The 18,978-nt window shown below is 39.5% G+C and overlaps 1 protein-coding gene across 1 annotated transcript in view; it reads left to right on the top strand.

Annotated features, from left to right (window-relative positions):
- Positions 1 to 18,978, top strand: part of mapk8ip1a (mitogen-activated protein kinase 8 interacting protein 1a) — a 54,786-nt gene that overhangs the window by 11,659 nt on the left and 24,149 nt on the right. Inside the window, exons 4-6 of the mRNA XM_028584483.1 lie at positions 119 to 463; positions 11,080 to 11,155; positions 13,456 to 14,019. Of these exons, the coding sequence (XP_028440284.1) occupies positions 119 to 463; positions 11,080 to 11,155; positions 13,456 to 14,019 (985 nt within the window). The remainder of the gene's footprint in view (positions 1 to 118; positions 464 to 11,079; positions 11,156 to 13,455; positions 14,020 to 18,978) is intronic.

Below are 18,978 nucleotides of genomic sequence, written 5' to 3'. Positions count from 1 at the left end.
TCTGTCAATCCTTGCTCATCCCATCTCTATTCAACAACACCCACCTCTCTCTATCTCTCTCTCTTTTCCTCCTTCTGTTTCTCTCCTCTCCTCCTCTGTTCCACTCTGCTCCTGCCAGGAAGATGATGGTGATGATGATAATGATGTGACACTGTGGCCAGCCAATGAGCATGCAAGGAAGGAGGGGAAGGGGTGTGTTCAGAGGCTGAGCTTGGATCTGATCGATGCTGAGGAGACCGAGGAGGAAGACGGGGAAGAGAGGGAGGTAGAGGAGGGTGGGGGAGGCCTTGTCCGAGCTGAGAAGCGGCAACACTGGCATAATAAAAGAGGTGAAGAGGAGGAGGCACAGAGGAAGCTGTTGCCTGTCAAAGGGGAATCAACCTGTGCTGTCATGGACAAATATCGACCAAAGAGACCAACCACCCTGGCTCTGTTCCCACAGCTGCCACAAGCCGGCACCCAGGTATGAGGCTGGGAGTATCCCCTGTTTTTAAAATGAGCCGGGTAGATGTGTTACAGTGTGTATGTTTGTTTGATTAATTGTCATCTTGTGTATAGAATGAGGCAATAGTGGCATCAAACTGAATAAATGGGTTACTGTGTGTGTGTGTGTGTGTGTGTGTGTGTGTGTGTGTGTGTGTGTGTGTGTGTGTGTGTGTGTGTGTGTGTGTGTGTGTGTGTGTGTGTGTGTGTGTGTTTTTCCTGGGAGGATCCTGTCTTCAGAATGAGACAGCATTGGCTAACTGTGTTTGTGTGTGTGTGTGTGTGTGTGTGTGTGTGTGTGTGTGTGTGTGTGTGTGTGTGTGTGTGTGTGTGTGTGTGTGTGTGTGTGTGTGTGCGTGTGTGTGCAGACAGTGGGTCAGTTCTGAAAATGGTTCAGCTCTAGCTGTATGTTGCTGTGCTTCACTAAATAGGTTCCTGTTTTGTTTATTGGTGGCAATATTCTTGGCAAATATAATGTATTTAGCATATCAATATTCATAAGTCAATCTATATCATGTAGCCAACTTGTTTTTTTCCTAGCAGACCCACAGTAGGTGCGCAGCTAGGGGTTCAGTGACTTGCTCAAGGACACTTTGATAGGACATAACTAGTGGTTGTAGGATTGACCCTGATTGCGCTGTTAAAACAAATGCTTCCAAGCTGTTCTGCCATCTTGTGAAATGTATACAACTGTATTTAAGATAGTTCAGCTGCCTATAGCAGTATCTTCTAATACAGAAAAAGAGGATGATAAAAAGCCAAGCCAAAAGAGGAATATTTCTATAAAAACAAGTCTAGAAGATTATCACAAAGTAGCTAGCCCTGGCTCCTGAGGCAGTTTTCAATAATGAGTGGTCTCTGGGGAAAGCTAGCAGTAGGCTAGTGAGTAGCACTCACTCAGCAGTAGTATGCTTGTGTATCCCTTTAAGTCAGTTGAATCCTGTTTACTGTGTCAGGACAGATCAGAGTAGAGTAATTTCACCCTGGAATAATTGGAAAAATTTGTTCCCGATCATATTTCCTGGCTTTACTCTTTGTTGTCACACAAATACTGGAAACAGCTATCAATGTGTTGTTTAAAAACCGAGCAATAAAATACAACATATCTTCTTTGTCCATGTTGTTTCTACATTGTGATTTAAAGCTCACGAACACACCAAACTGGGCGACTGTGGCTCAGGTGTAGAGCGCTCGCCAATCGGAAGGTTGGTGGCTCGATCCCTGCAGTCCCATGTCGAAGAGTCCTTGGACAAGACACTGAATCCAGATCTGATGAGCAGGTGGCACCTTGTACAGCAGCCTTGGCCACTAGTGTATGAATGTGTGTGCATGGTGAATGGTTCCTGTACTATGTAAAAGCGCTTTGCGTGCTATATTAAGGCGTGAGTGTCTGCTTTACGAGCGCCGGAGAGCATACTTGCTCTCGCAGGTAAACTGCTCGTGAAGTGGATTTCTGCTTGTTTGAATGAAACTGACTTTTGACATTTTAGGGGGGCGGAAACCAAGGGAGGCACTGGGCCTCCTATGATTGCACACCCTGTTTTTGCACATCCTAATTCCATTATCTCTGTCATGCCACACTGCATTTTTTTTGCTCAGATGCACATCCGCACCTGCCCTTTTGCACCACTCATCTACTCTTCTGTATATTGATTGATATTTTGGACTCTTATGTATATTGTATAATTCTGTTGTACTTGCAGTGTACTTGCACTAACTGTATATTGACTCTTTACTACATTCAGCATTCTTATAGACTGTCCTTTCAGGTTTACTGTGTTATTGCACGTCGTTTACAAAGACCGAAAAACACTACTTTGGTCGGAAGACCATGTCCGGGCTTCCTAAAAAAAAACCTCTGTGCTTCCTGAACTGTAACTGCCAATCAAGGTAAACTAAGGAGGTGTGTGTGGGTGAGTTCGCCTTGAAAGGGACCAATCATGGGAGGGCCAGTGCCTCCTTGTTTTCTGCCCCCAAAATGTAAACAGTCAGTTGCATTCAAGCGAGCAGAAATCCACTGTCTGCTCTGTGCGCATGCTGCTTAGTTTTATATGCGCAGGTGCCATTCTTTCTCCCTATGTTTTTTTTTTTCATGCTTGCAGCTGCCTGTAAAACTCTCCATTGTTAAATTGGTGAGCGAAAATGAAAATCTGTGCGTGTGAAATTATATAATTTGCTTGTGAACATGTTTTATCGCGCTCGTGAGAAATAACATAAATCTGATGGCATAGCGACTCCTTGGCTCTGATTGGTTGTTGAACATTACATCTTAAATAAATATAAATACTACAAGAGAACAGAATTACATATGTTTAAAACACACTGTAATGTCAGATGAAAACATAGACCAGCTACAGATGTGAAATGCAAATCATTCTCTGTGAAGAGGAAGTCTGTAGTAGGTTGGCTGCTCCTTATAGATTAACAGTAATATATAGATCTCCTATAGAAGTCATCAGTAATTATCTAACTGTAACAGATCATTCAACAGTCAATGATCCACTGTAACCTGACAGAGTAGGAAGACAATGTGCTGACAGGCAGATATAGAAGGTGATTATGTCTTCAGCACAATCCTTCCATGAGCTGTCTGCGTGCTGTCTTTAATATAGCAGCACTGTAAAGAACCAGGACCTGGTCTCAGTGGATTAAAGGCACATTTTTTTATTTAACCTTTATTTATTCAGGGAAGGTTCACTGAAAGGAAGCCTATGATGCCCTGATCACATTCACACAGTACAACCACAGTCTGATCTGCTGGCCACTGAGCAGCTCCACTGGAGCGGTTGGGGTTAAGGACCTTGCTCAAGGGCACCTCAGTGGTGGTAATGAGGGAGGGACAAGCACTGCTCTTTCACTTTCCCCACCCAGATTGTATCCTGTCGGTCTGGGGATTGAACCAACGACCTCCTGGTCACAAGCTTGCTTCTCTAACCTAACCTAACCTTTACTGCCCAAACATTTAAAGATATTCAACATGATGCTGCTTCAAAGGTTTTCAGTTTACTAAGTGTGATAGATTGGCTTGACACCTAGGGCCTAATTTAGCTTTAGTACCACTACTGACAAAATTCTGATTGAACTTCAATTTTGAATTTGAATTTAAGGCGTGATTAAATCTGTGCTGTTGTGATAATATGCAATTGTTCTTGCATTTTATTTTTTATTGACCATTTTTGTGCCACATTTTTAAAGAACTGACATAACTGGCTCCTGTAGGAGGGACCAATGCAGGGATTAAATACCCAGACACTGTAGGTGCAGTAAGGCCGGCTACACACTGGCTGCGTGGCGTTTTCTATGTCTTTCCACACCAGAAACGTGTCTGACGCTGCTACTGCTAGCCTTGTCTGTACACATGTATGCTTCCCATTGATAAAATGCACTCAAGCAGTAGTATACTTCATGTTAAACATAAATATATATTTGATTACAGCAAAGACAATGTCGGCAGTATTGACAGCAAAATAGGCTACAAAATATTTCGTTCTGTATTGACAGGTGCAATATTTGAAAATCGATAATTAGAATTTTTTTAAATTACATTTATATCTGCATTTATGTCAAAACCTAGAGACTTTCAAACATCATTCATTTTTGTCAAAATTACATATAAACATCTTTTCTTATTCTATTTTGCCTGGAAATGCTTCCAACACGCTTGCATGTCGCGTAAAAAATAGGCGTCAGTCCTATTCCTAGTATGCACGCGTTTTCGGCGCGGCTCAGGCCGTGCCTGAGACGTGCGTGTCACGCAGGCAAGCGCTAACCTGTTAACATGGGAGCAGAAATAAAAACGGACATGCCATGCAGCTGACACGCTCACGCCACGCAGCCAATGTGTAGCCGGCCTAACAGTAATGCATGACAGATGCCACATGAAGGGCTTCTCGCAGACTGTGGAAAAGATAAGGGGAGGATAAAGTTACCACAGCTTGAACAATAAAATTCCCACAGAGCAGCAAACGTTCTACCCCCCGATTCAGATTCTAATGAAGTATTGTCTTGTCCTCAACATGAATCTTATTGGTTTTGACACTTGTCTCAGTTATTGTCCTTAAAGATATTATATTTAATATTTCTGCATTAAAATGTCTAAAACCCTATACCTGTATTATTTATATTTGTTGAGTTGCGTAATTACATTATCCAAAATGTTTCCAGCAATGTTCAAACCCAGAGAAATCTGTAATTTGAATGTTAAACTGGCAATGGTATCATATAACCTTTGACCCCAACAGTTGCTCCAAGTTCCAGCGAAACACAGTAAATACCCAGAAACGCTAGATGATACGTTAGGCAGTAATTGTAAATCATACAATGTCACAGAATTATACTCAACAGCAATACAGCAGTTTTTCTGCCACACAATTGTTTCATTTATTACATGCCATTTTGCCAAACAGTTATTCAGTAAAGACCTGACTTATTGATATGAAATACCAATATGGATTCCGCCTACTACGATGTGCTACAATGAAAACTGGTTCATGCTAATATATTTATAATTGTATGGCAACGTTCTCATTACAATAACGTTTAACATGTTCATAAAGTTAGTTTTAGTATGATTGTTTTGACCAGGGTTAACAGTGCTGGGCTACCCCACAATTAAAGCTTTAGTGCGTAACTTTTTCATATTAATAAACGTTACATTCAAGCCTTTGCCAAATGAGTTGCTACAAAGTTAATTAAGACTATCAGCTCCACACAACTCTCTCTGTATTTCTCAGTATGGCTACATTCAGAAACTGGTGTTGTCCGGTGACTTTCCCGTGCAGAAACTTGAGTGAAGATAATGACCTCTTCTGAAGAGGCAATCATGTTTTTTAATCCTCCGTTTCCTCCTTGGCTACTAGCAACTGCCTGGAGGAGGGCCGCCACAGAGATCAGTGATATTGTGGTTTTAGCTGGCTAATGTTAGCTTTCTTGCTCGCTAACCACTCAGCTACCACCACAAATAGAATTTATTTAATTATGTGGCTATAAATAATACTGCGGCTGTTTCATTACAATGACATGACATAACATGAATAACTGTTACTAAATGTAACATGAATAAAACTTTACTACATTAACTCGTCTGTAAACAGATATATTTATATCGGCAATGGTGGTTGTTGATGAATGAACTCCCATATTGAAAAAGCCAGACCAGGATAATAACGAAATATAAAAATGTTATTGGAATCAGTTCATTAACATTATTGATCAAGTCCTCAGTCCATGTTTATTTATTTATTTATTTTCAAGGATAACCCCTTGAGATGCACCATCTCATTTTTGAGGGGGTCCATCAAGATGGAGAATCATCATTAAAGTAAATACAACACTAGACAATAACAAACATTTGTGTCTTATCAGACACATTGCAACTATTACAGTAAAGTATTATACCGGCTTGTCCAAAGTTGTCTTACCTCTATGTGGTAAAGCAGCTGTATATGCAGACTCATTTTAGCAATAGTGCATTCACGTGCTGAAATCTGAGATATGAACATCGTGCACTGACTTTGCTTTGCTGTGGAAAATTCAAACCCTGGTGACACACAAAAAAAAAAACAGACATAATGAAAAGGATGTGAATTTGACAGAACCATGCATTACCCATACAGTGTTGTCTTAGTCTTTTTGATATATGCCCTATTACTTATGTCTTCAGTGTGCATGGGGGTTTTAAAGGCATGTGGTGAGGACGAGGAGTAAGGTGCTACAGCTGATGAAGCACCGGGTTGAGGCCCAGGAAGGGAACCACTTTGAAATAAGTATTCAGACAATAAATAGTGCAGCACTCTGTATCTGGGCGACTGGCTGCCTCCACACTGTTTACCACTGTTAACAGAGCAAGAGAGGGGGTAGTTGATTATGCATCACAGGCAGTCACATTGATCTGTTATGTCTGCCTGAAAGTCATTTCAAATTCACTTTGAATGGGAGGAGTCTACCTTCTGGACAGGGCTAACTATTTTTATTGGTTTATTATTCATTGGTTTACTGTATTTGTCAAAAGGACAATGCAAAAACATGTAACATAGGATTTCTAGCCAAGACTAATTTGCGACCCCTGTCTGTATATGCTTTTCTGCTTAAAAAGGTCATATCATCATTACCAGGAGTACATTACTTAAATTGTGCACATAATAAATAGTGATATTCTCATACATGTGACATAATCATATACAATTATAAATAATTGTGGGTGTCTGTGTGCATGCATGCGTGTAGTCTTTACGAATAGCTATGTATATCTGTTCCTCTATTTGTGTGTGTGTGTGTGTGTGTGTGTGTGTGTGTGTGTGTGTGTGTGTGTGTGTGTGTGTGTGTGTGTGTGTGCATGATCAAAGATCAGTAATTGCAGGTTTGGTTTTGTTACAGCCAGTATTTTACCTTTTCATTGAATGTTTTCAGATCAGTTCGCGTTCATATTTCCATTGGCAGAGCATTCCAATAATGTATTTCTTTTACTGAACCTGAATGACTGACCAACAGTAGTTTTGTGCTGTACCACCCTGCAGCCATTTGCTGATCCTCTAGTAGCTTTTCTATTGGAATTTGTTTTACCTCCAGAGGAAAGGTGAGAGGATCACCACAATCTTTAGAATCTATTCATTAGGGACCTTGACTTTATGAAGCAAATTCCATGGCAATCTATCCAATCATTGTCAAAATATTTCACTTTGAACCGCAAATGTCAACTTCATGATGACGCAAGAGGAAAAGTCAGGGTATCACCAAAGTCATAAGGATTTGTCCTCTGGGGACAATTTCATGACAATCCAGCAAAAAGTTGTTGAGATATTTCAGGCTGGACCAAGCAGCAATTTCGGGGCTTAAAAGTGTAGCCCATAGAAATCGAATGGTGTGTAGCCAATCAGAAGTGCCTTAAATCTGCATTCTATGATTCTTGATTGCATAGAAGTCTATGAGAAAACAACTCTACTTCTCACTTAAATGTATTACCTCAGAAAACATTTTCCTAACAAGTTTATTTATTTTATTTTATTTATTTATTTTATTTGTAAAGATAATGCACATTAATAAACATTTCTGTAAATGTGCCAGTGTCAGCCAGCCGGCTAATTTTCAACTGTAGTCCTTTGGCAAGATGTTTTGAGACCTTGGTCTTAGTCGCTAGTTAAGAGTCTTCTTCAATACAGCATGATGTTCATTTTATAAATTATTGTCCCATTTATTTTTAAATTGATGATAAAGCAGAGGATGCTTTAGGGCAGGGCTACACACCGACCTGTCAATCAGAATGGAGGCTTAGCATTGCTAACCATGGCACCGTGTACATTGAAATAGCCATGAACTTGTTTGAAGGTGTTGTCCATGTTTTCGTCTTAAAATTTTGACCCTCTTACTGTGTGTTTTCACTTCATGAAAGTTAAAGCTACAGTAGGCTATATTGCGTAGGTTTCTGTCGCTCCCATGAGGAATTCCTCAACAACACAAAAAACAAGTTAAGGCAATAGCCTGGTTTCTCAAACGCCATGTAAACACCTTACCCTGGTTAAAATCTGAGTTCTTATAACCCGGTAAACATATAACCCTAACCCTAACCCGGTAAACAGACCTAGATAACTCCTTTAGTAACCAGGGTATTTGTGCATATACCTTAACCGGGGTAAGATCGGGCTACGTGTATGCACAACTAGTGCCCTTTATATAGAGAGTGTGGCCAACTCAAATCATGGGCGCCATATTGGATACCAACGTCAGATGACTCAGTGCAACCCTATGGGGCGAATATGCTATCTTGAAATAAATTGCTTATTTTTCATGAACAGGCATATATATATAAATATTCCAGTGTATATTTACCTTCTATATTGTAAATGGGCCTAAAAAAAAATGCCCATTGTAGTGAGAGACCACGTCGCCTAATAAGTCTCTGAGCAGTGTTTAACTTTCTAATGTCCGCTAGCGTACAGGCTAACTATAGCTAGCTTTGTGTTTAACGTATCAAGAAACCACCCATCTCAGAGGAGCGAAGCTCAATATTTCATTCAATAAAATTATGGTACAAAAGGAGCACTAACGCCACAGGTCTTATGTTGACAACGTGGACGCAGATATAGGAAACTCCGAAGGCAGTCGTAATATTTACCTAGCAGGCTGGGCTAAAGCTGTTGCGCTAACGTTAGCAAACGTTGGCACTGTGAGTGGAGATACAACCCGTTGCTATGATACAACAAAACAGCGTTGCCCGAAACAGCGGGCCAGCAGCAGCAAAGAGCCTACGGTGAATTGACTAAATGTAAAGCACTGAAAAGTCGACCATTTTCTCCCAACTTTCCAAGTTGTTGTAATTTTGACAAAGGTCCTCCTACTGTACCGGAAGTACAGTTACTCCCGTCATTCTTCCCATTCTTCCCGCTCATGTATAGCCTGCGGCGAGAACTGGCCTAACCCGGTTATTCACTTAACCGGGTTACCCCGGTTACTGCTGGGCATGTAAACACACTGACTGTCGGCGCTGATAGTCTTAATTAGCTTTGTATCAACTCATTTGGCAATGGCTTGAATGTAACAGATGTTCATTAATATAAAATATTAACATAAATATTATAGCTTTAATTAGAACATTTTAGATGCCTAAAAATGTCTTGTTAAGTGTCTGGTAACACCTTGCCAACCGAGGCTAGCAAGCTAGCTAGCACTAGCGTTAGCTTGTAATTTAAGGGTAATGAGTCTGCTGATTTTCAAACAACTTTGTATACTGCGATATGCAGATGAAGGGTGCCAGTGTGTGGAGGTCCTCTGTTTATTATTATTATCATTATTATTATTATTATTATTATTATTATTATTATTATTATTATTTTATAATAATATAATCATAATAATTATAATAATATTTTTTTTCTATGGTTTGGACCAAAGTGGTGTACCAGCCGATCAACCAACAGGTTGATATTGCCATCATTAGAGGCACACCGCTACCATGGCTTAAAAAAATAATGTTTGTTTTCTAAGTCAAGCTAGACGTTAACCTTTAACGTGACAGATAATGTATAGCTCAGGATACATCTGGATAGTTATTGCTTTATGATTTAATATGTCTCTCTCTCTGTGTTGTTCTTCCTCTGACTCTTTGTGTCTCTGTTCCACTTTCTCCACCATAGAACTCGCTCTAATCCCTTTCTTAGTTTTAATGTAAGTGCTTCCTATCATTGTGCCTCATAATCAACTCTCTCTTTGTCTCAGTTCATTTAAATTGAGGAGGCCACTCATTCATACTGCTTCACTGACCTGATATGTTGATTCCTCAGACATTTGTGTACTATTTCTTTTCCTTCAAGTTCCCTCAACTGTATTCCGTCACATCAGAACATTGAAATCAGCACATGCTGTTGCTGTAACATCAGTCTAAAGCACATTTGTCAAACTCAAGGCCCGTGGGCCAAATCTGGCCCCTTGCAGATTTAGATCTGGCCCGTATATATCATTTGGTTTCACAAAGTTGTGCGCCAAACCAAAAACACAGGAAAGTGTTTTTTTAAATGCAATTACCTGACATTCAAATCAGAATTTGACAGATTTGCCAACTCTGAGACTCCAGTGGTTCTCTTTTTCCAGTGTGGCCCTTAGTGAAAATGAGTTTGACACCCCTGGTCTAAAGGAAGATGTCATCAGAGAGAGGGATGTGATATACTTTGATTCTCCGTCTCTCTGTCTCTCTCTCAAACACACACGCACGCACGCACACACACACACACACACACACACACACACACACACACACACACACACACACACACACACACACACACACACACACACACACACAGACATTCTCTGAGTAACCGTAGCAACAGAATGGGGTGTGCAACAGGGAAAGCAGATGCACGATGGGATGTCAGTAAGTAGTGAGTCAGTGTTCTGCGTGGTTCCCATGACGTCAAAGCTGAACCGTTGCATACTTCCTGGTTGATGCTCCTTCCTTCAAAGATAGATATTACACAGACAGACAGACAGACAGACAGACAGACAGACAGACAGACAGACAGACAGACAGACAGACAGACAGATAGATAGATAGATAGATAGATAGATAGATAGATAGATAGATAGATAGATAGATACATACATACATACATACATACATACATACATACATAGATACAGAGATACTGAGATACAGAGATAATATAGAATACATTTAAAGACAAATGCAGCAGAAACAGGAACAGAAACATAAGAAAAGCCATAGGTATCGATATTAATACCCTCTTTGTCAACAACCATAGCAAAATACTACAGTAATATTAATATTAGTATTAATTAGTATTACAGTAATGATTCCATTATTTTCTGCCTCTATTTAAAAGTCTTTATTATACTGGTGGAACATCAGTTTCCCTGCAGGTACTGAGACAATGTGACTTAGATGAAAAGCAGATCCCTTCTCTTCCATGTGAATCAGTTTTGCTATTGTGTGTGTGTGTGTGTGTGTGTGTGTGTGTGTGTGTGTGTGTGTGTGTGTGTGTGTGTGTGTGTGTGTGTGTGTGTTTTGTGTGTGTGTGTTAATAACACAATCATGTGTTGGTTTTTGCTCTTACACTGCTGCTCTTTTTCATTACTTCTATCCAGGACTCCATCAACAATAACTCTTTTGGCAAGAAGGACAGCTGGAAGGACTCCCGCTCCTCCTCCCCACATATTACAGGTACTAGTGCAGTGCCCGTTTACTCACAAAAAAAAAAATTATAAATAAAATATAATGCCTGATTATTCATTAAAGTAAAGCAAGACGCTGTTTGGCTGCCCCCTTGCGGGGGAAATCGGACCAGGGCAGAGGCCTTACTAAAAACTATATTAAAAATGGCGTTTTCACTTTTCACTGTCTTGTTTGCTGTTACAGGTCATTTAAGATCATTGTATGAAAAATGACAGTGCTTCAGAAACATTAAAAAGTTACATATAGTCACTTAAATCTCGCCAAAAACAATAATTTTCATTTTAGTCAAACTAATTTCACTTAAGATTTAACGCCGGACATAATGTTAGTTTAGTGTTAGGATCACACACTCTTTCCGTTCTTCCTGCTGAGTCCTCACGTCTGTATCCACTTTCGTCTTCATTAAAGCTCAGTCTTCCAGGTTGGCAGCTTATAAAAACTTAGGTCAACATGGGTTTTTTACCCTGTTGGTAGTGAATATCACCAGACAGCGGCTTTTAGGCATTTTTAGGTGTTGTTTTCTAGCAGACGAAATTGACAAGGAGGCACCTTCATGCAATACAAGTCAATGGAGAGTGAAGAGTTGTTTTCCACTCCGGTGGGTGTGGCTTTCAGATTATGACACGAGGCACTTTCTCTATGGACCGTATAAAACTAGCTCCCAACTCTGAAGCTCTGCAGACTGTGGAGAGGTCACAGAGGGGTAAGTGGATGTGGCTTGAACCCCTTCGCAGCGCTACCCATGTTGATACTTTTTACACAAAGGCATTTTTTTCCAGGCCAGGGGCACTTCTGGGGTTTAGTTAGCATACTCTTTATAGGCACATCCAACAGCATTATACGTATATGCACAACTTTAACAGCGCTACATTCAACCAGCCAATTTATGCATGTTTACACAGCATTACGCTCACACTAGTCTATATCCACGACGTTACACTTCCGGGATTGTTCAGGTGCCGCAGGAAATTTAACCGGATGTCTTTAATTTGGGCCGGATGTCCGTTATCTTTCGCTTTCTTTGTGTTGGCATTTTAAACTCCGGTGGATTTATGAGGACTATGGTTAACTGCTCCTCAGATCTCTGCGAGGTAAATTTCAGACAGCTAGCTAGACTATCTGTCCAATCTGAGTTTTCTGTTTTTTGAATATAGTTCCTTCCCGAGGCTATTTTGCAGAGGTGCCCTTGCTCCGTGCAGCGCTTAGCGCCGCCCAAGACGATTGTGATTGGTTAAAAAAAATGCCATTAATTCAGAACACATTTTTCTCCTCGGAATGCTGTGTGGACTCGTCAGACTGTCTGGCATAGACTATGCTCAAACACAACAGCCATTTTTACGGTAGTATCATTTCATCACTTTTACTTAAAGCCAAAGAATAGAACAACTTGTAGAAAGCTTTCTGAAAGTCATGTTGGCACATTTTAGTATGGCAACACTATGTAAAATAATTGCTTTCTTGGCAGCAAACTCAGCAGTAAGATTTGTGTAATTCATCTTGGATGCAACATCCTTTTGTCCTGAGACTTTAAAAAGCTGCGCTCTCCCAATGCCACAGTCACCGGGATGGCCGGATGAATTCTGAGCACAAACTCACATTTGGGAAATGGTTGTTCAAAGCTTTTGAGGAAACTGGGGTTTGAATTTCTTAGTGGTGGAATGTAACTCAGTACATTTACTCAAGTACTTCACTTAAGTACAGTTTTGAGCTGCTTGTACTTTACTTTGGTATTTCCATTTTATTCTACTTTCTACTTCTTTACTGCACTACAATGTGGAGGCCAATATTGTAACATAAACTGCACTACATTTATTTGAAAGTTGTAGTTACTAGTTACTTTGCAGATTTTGAATAAATATTATTATATAATAATTATAATTATTATTACATAATTAATACATAATATAAATCAACTAATTTATAAATAATGATATTATAATGAAATTATGATCTATTATGATAGGTTAGACTACCCAGCAATATACAAAGTAATTAAAGGTAGCCTCACCTTTACCAGCTGCAACAATACAGTAAAGTGATGACAGTGCCAGAGTGACAACAGATCCTCAAGAATGTAATGAAAATATTATTGAAATATTCAAAATGATCATGTGGATTTTTCCTCAGCTCCTGTAACTCGTATTTATCCAGGATAAACTGCTTACTGTAGGCTACTTTGATAATCCCTCTTGTTGCCTAATACATAATCTGATACTTTTGTTTGTTTTTGTGTGTGTTTGTGTGTGTGTGCGTGTGTTTGTGTGTGCACGTGCGTGTGTGCGTGTTAGGGGATATAGCACCAGCAGATATCCAACCAAAAGCAGAGGACAAAGTTCGGCACAACACCCGCCGCCCGGCACCAAAACCACCCACAGCCAATGGAGCAAACAGCAGAGCCAACACTCAGGCTGCTGCCACCACCGCAGATACACGCACTCGACTGCGGGAAAAACAAGTGTCAGGGGCCACGCACACGCAGTCCTCCAGCACACCAAGGAGTCAAAGGAAAGTAGGAGGAAGAGGAGCGCCGGCAATGAGAGAGAGGAGCCTGGGGGACATCAGAGGAAAGGATGGAGTGACTGCAGGGAAGGAAGAGAGAAGAGGAGGAAGACTGTGTGAGGAGTCCAAGGGGAAGGAGAAGGAGAAAAATACACATCAAAGGCCAAGAGAAACAAATGGACTAAAAAGCCGGGGGGCTGATGGGAAAGGGAAAGTAGGTGCCAAAGGGGTTAACAGAGGAGGGGCATTCAAGCCAAATAACATACTGTCTAACCAGGAAGTTTATCTGCCAGCCATGGTGGTCCCACGCACGCCTGTAGCACCAAGAAACCAGGACAAGACCCAAGACCAAGGTAATGAACCCACTTTTAGAGCACAGGGTGGTGGGTGTTTTTGCTAAAGGGAGTGTAGTCTGACATAGTCATTTCTTTTCTTCATACCCTGTATTTATTTTCTTTGCCATCTTCCATTGTTAGATTTATTATTAAAAAGGAAAGATTACAATAGTTACATCAACAAGATAGCATTCATACGCCTTTATTATCATCATGACAACTACAGTAAAGTCAAATGTGTAAAGTAGATCATAAGGTAGAGCCCTGCTCCCCACCCCAATACTTTCTGGCACAATCTAAGTAAAAACTCTTTCATTTACATTCAGAACAGGGAAATTAGTGCTTGATTACCAAAGGAATTGTATTGAAATAACTATTAAAGACAAAACCAACAGGAAAAACCAGCGGTGTTAAAACCAAAGTAAATAATGATTTAGGATGGGAAACTGTATTCTGTATTAGCTTTTAATTTTTGCACATTCAGGTGACCTGCTATGCACTGACTTAAACACTTTCTAGACTATTGGAATTAACTATTTGGAAGAGTACCAATTGAATACTGTCCTCATTTCACTTGAAATTAATACCAAATGACACAGTCCTTTGCAGGAGCATTCTTCTAAAATGACAGTTACATGAGTTAATGTTCAGTAAAGTATAAGGAACAATGTGACCTGTAAAATGAAAGGAAATAAAATAGTGTATTTGGTATAGTGTCTTATAGTCTTGCTTTGCCAGACTATCCACATGCTGCGGAGCGGAGGAGGGTCTGGCTAGTCCACACAGCATTCCGGGATGGGAGAAAAACATGCTCTGGTTTATTGGCATTTCTTTAAACCAATCACAATTGTCTTGGGCGGTGCTAAGCGCCGAACGGAGCCGCTGCAAATTAGTCGTGCGAGAGAAAACTCAGATTGGACAGATAGTCTAGCTAGCTGTCTCATTTTACCCTGCAGAGATCTGAGGAGCAGTTAACCATAGTCCTCATAAATCCACTGGAGTTTAAAATTCCAACAAAAAACAAAGCAGAAGGAAACGGAAATTGGCAAAAAGACATGCATCTGGTGGATTTTCCTGCAATCCTGGAGGTGGAACGTCAAAGACTAAATGCCTTATGGTCTAAAACTTTAGTTTCATTTACAACCTCACAAGGATGACATTCTGATTAAAACTACTTTTGATAAAAGGTAACTATGGGGATATGGAATAGCAGCACAAAATACTCATTAATGGTAGTTTTATTATAAAACAAGAAACCACTTTGAAGAGTGCAAACCTCAGAGTAGGTGACAGATTAGTTATATAAGTGTACCCAAATATTAAAGGGTCAGGGGGTCATCAAAATCACGTGGCATCTTACTGTTGGTAATATGAATGTGTACAGTAAATGCAAATGTGTATGACATGGGGGTCATCAGAAAATTGAAAAGTTATTCCTTATGATGAAATAATTAAAACCAAGTTAGATTATTCCTCCTCCTTAATCATTACACAACCTAATTATGACTAATCTGTTGTTTGGGTTTAACCTCCTGAGACCCAGCCCATTGACTTATGTCCACTGTAGTGGACATTTGAGTTTCATTTCTCTCCTTGGAATCTTTTGTGCAAGTCTCTTAATTCCTGCTGTACTGTACAGAGGATATCCTGGGCTTTTCAGTGATGTGTTATTTGATTGGCTGGGAGGCCGGGAACCGCCTCTATCTTTCAATCCAAAATGGACAGCATGAACAAGCACATTTTATGGAAAGATAAGAGATGTGTCAAATATTGTTTGTCTGTGGTTTTGTTACTATGATAATCATATATTTTCTTGTTCATTAAGGTGTTAGGAATCATATATTGAGTTCTGATAGAAACTACATTATGTATCTTTTGAAAAATTTGCCATTTTATGAATGTCAATTATAGTGGACATCAGGACTATCTTCATGTAAATAATGAATCCACATCTACCAAATTTGTCTGTTTTCGTACTCAAATGATCCTGTTGTCCACTACAGTGGATATTCTTTAAATAAATAAAAATAAAAAAATTTAAATGGTAAGATGTTTTTTTAACCTTAAACAGGTATGGAATCACAAACAAATCTGATTAGGAAAAACAAAATTTTCCTTGGTTCTCAGCTGCATTAGCCTCTTTTTTTTTTTTTTTATTGTTGGCACAGCAGAACATGCTGAAAACTTAACAATGACATATTATTGTCTTGTAAAGTTGTTATGGGGAGTGTTTTAGCAAGAAATGTACAGATCCTATTAACTGCGTTAATGGGGGTTGACTTTATAGCTCCTATACATTAATGTAATCCTCAACACTGTAGTTGATCCACTTTTTGCAGTGATGTCTTTGCTGCTGCTGCATATATTATATGGCCATAATCTATTGCTGACGTCATATCGCCCAAAGGTGTATTAAAAAAAAAAAATAATATGAGTGCGTAAGACAAACCATTAACTCCAGGGCTGTTGTCAAGTCAAGACTGAGTCCAAATGAAAGACAATCAATACCGAGACAGAAAAAAAAGATTCCTCTTTAAGACTACTCCCTTACCTGTTCATAATTTATGTGATGAGAGAGACAGTATACTGTATATTCTACTTTAAGATGATAATTTTGCTTTATTATTTGTTATAATCAAAAAGCAGGAGCAGAGTAACACTATGGAATCAAATTAGGCCATATTATTTACTTTAATTATAAAATGGAAATGTTTCCATTCTTGAACTTGACATTGTCTGTGGCCAAAATGAAAATGATTGATACCCTATGATTGAGGTAGCCTACTGTATATGATGCAGCCAGGTGTATACCAGGCGACCAATCTCGACGCCCGTTCTAGATGAATTTTGACTTAAACTAATACCTGTTTTCTGAACGAGCGTGCTTCATCAACGTTTTTGTTTAGAATGAGGATGTTACTTTAGAACAAAAGCATATAATAATGGACTCGGTCATCAACTAGAATATTTGGTCGAGTCCAAGACAAGTCTGAGACAACAGAAAAGCGCCTTGAGTCTGGACTCAAGTCCGAGTCCGTTACAGCCTGACACACACCTTCTATGATGCACTGCATGTCCCAACCTGGTCAGTCAAACATATTGTAAACATATAATATACAATAATACAAAATACCACACTTTCCTTGCATATTTGCTATCAAGCCATAGATAGCCCAGGTAAGCCAACTTATATTCAGACACACTTTCCAACAGCTGACCATATCGGCCTAATGTTAGGGCTGTCCACACCAAAAACGATAACCATAACAACAACGATGCGAGTATCCAAACTGATGAATGATGAGTGGCACCAAGCACGTACATAATACACTAATACAGCGGATTTAAGATTACAGGAATGTCACTAGTAATATTCTATATATTCATGAACTGGGGTACATTTCATGAACCTAAAAAATAGGGTTATTGTCTCAGATCTCCAGTATTTGCAGCATGTCCTAATGGAAGTGTTTTGGGGCTGTTCGGCCACCATAAATTTGGGTCTGGAAACCTAAACGATGATCCCAAACTTACTAAAATGCTTTGTAGAGCTGAGGGGACCTGCAGAGATTGTAATAATTGTCTTTGAGTTTTCCGCTACTAGAGACTCCCTTATTATAAATAGTCTTTTAAACCATGGTTAATATAAAAAAAAACATTTAATAATTTTATTAATATTTCTAACAATTGGGACAGCTTTAAAAATCTAGTGGTCGTATAGACACAAACAGACGGACATGACCTAATATTAGTATTAACGTTGGCCTTATAAAAGTCCAACTTTGATTACAACCACGGTCTTTGACTACTACCTTAACCTGAAGGGTTAAGTGTCTTGCCAAATAAAGGTTAGGTTAGGTTACTTTATTGGTACCCGTAGGTAAACTAGTTTTACAGTCTAAGAGGCAGGACATCCTTAACGCTTTGTAGACCACAACATAAAATACAACACATATAACATTAAAACATATAAAACAGGTAATAAAACGTAAAAGAAGAAAAAAAAGAGAAATAGAAAACAGTACACGACATGACCAAAGTGCTTGTGCGTTTTATAAAAAATAATTTTAACGTTTGTTTAACAGAGTGATTGCTGCTGGTACAAAACTGTTTTTAAATCTTGTAGTTCTGCAACCAAGAACTTTTAGCCTCCGTCCAGAGGGAAGATACTGGAATTCCCTATTCAGAGGATGTAGACTATCTTCTTTGATAGCCATAGCTAGCCGCTGTAGTTGTTTAGCATACAGGGATGTGGGGTGCAGCTGGGACTCCCCAATCAGCTTACTTGCCCATTTTACAATTTGGTTTAGGCGATTTTTGTGCTTGACTGAGACACAACCAAACCACGCCACTAGGGAGAAAGACATAATAGTTTTGTGTTTAATGTCATCATGGTCTTGTCTATATGAAAATGGTACAATTTTCTCAAACAGTATAGACACTGTTGTCCTTTTTTACAGACAGCCTCACAATTCTCCTGGAAATTCAATTTGTAGTCAATAATTGTCAATAGGATTGTACTTGATCCACTAGTTGACCATTTATAGTTATAGCCTCATATCCTGGAGTTTTTCCAAAATCCATGTACATATCCTTTGTTTTGGATATGTTCATTGAAGGTGTGACTCCTCGCACCACTGGACAAAGTCTTCAATTATTGGACCATGGCCTCTATCATTTTTATGGAGCAGACTCACTATGACGGAGTCGGCTGCATATTTAATAATGGTCCTATTTACATATTTGCTCTGACACATGTTTGTATATAAAATGAACAGAAGGGGAGAAAGTACGCACCCCTGTGGTGAACCTGTAGAAGAGCAAAGCTGACCAGACAGAGCTCCGTTCACCTTTACTCTCTGTGTCCTGTTTGTTAAAAAATCCAGGATCCAACCAACAAGATTAGGACAAAAATCTAATTGCTCAACAAGACGGTTGGCTAAAATATACGGTTGAATTGTATTAAAAGCAGATGAG

The sequence above is a fragment of the Perca flavescens genome, chromosome 8 (assembly GCF_004354835.1).
Source record: "Perca flavescens isolate YP-PL-M2 chromosome 8, PFLA_1.0, whole genome shotgun sequence".
Classification (NCBI taxonomy): Eukaryota; Metazoa; Chordata; class Actinopteri; order Perciformes; family Percidae; genus Perca; species Perca flavescens.
The sequence above is the reverse complement of the archived record's forward strand: the minus strand, read 5'-3'. Positions and strand labels throughout refer to the sequence as shown.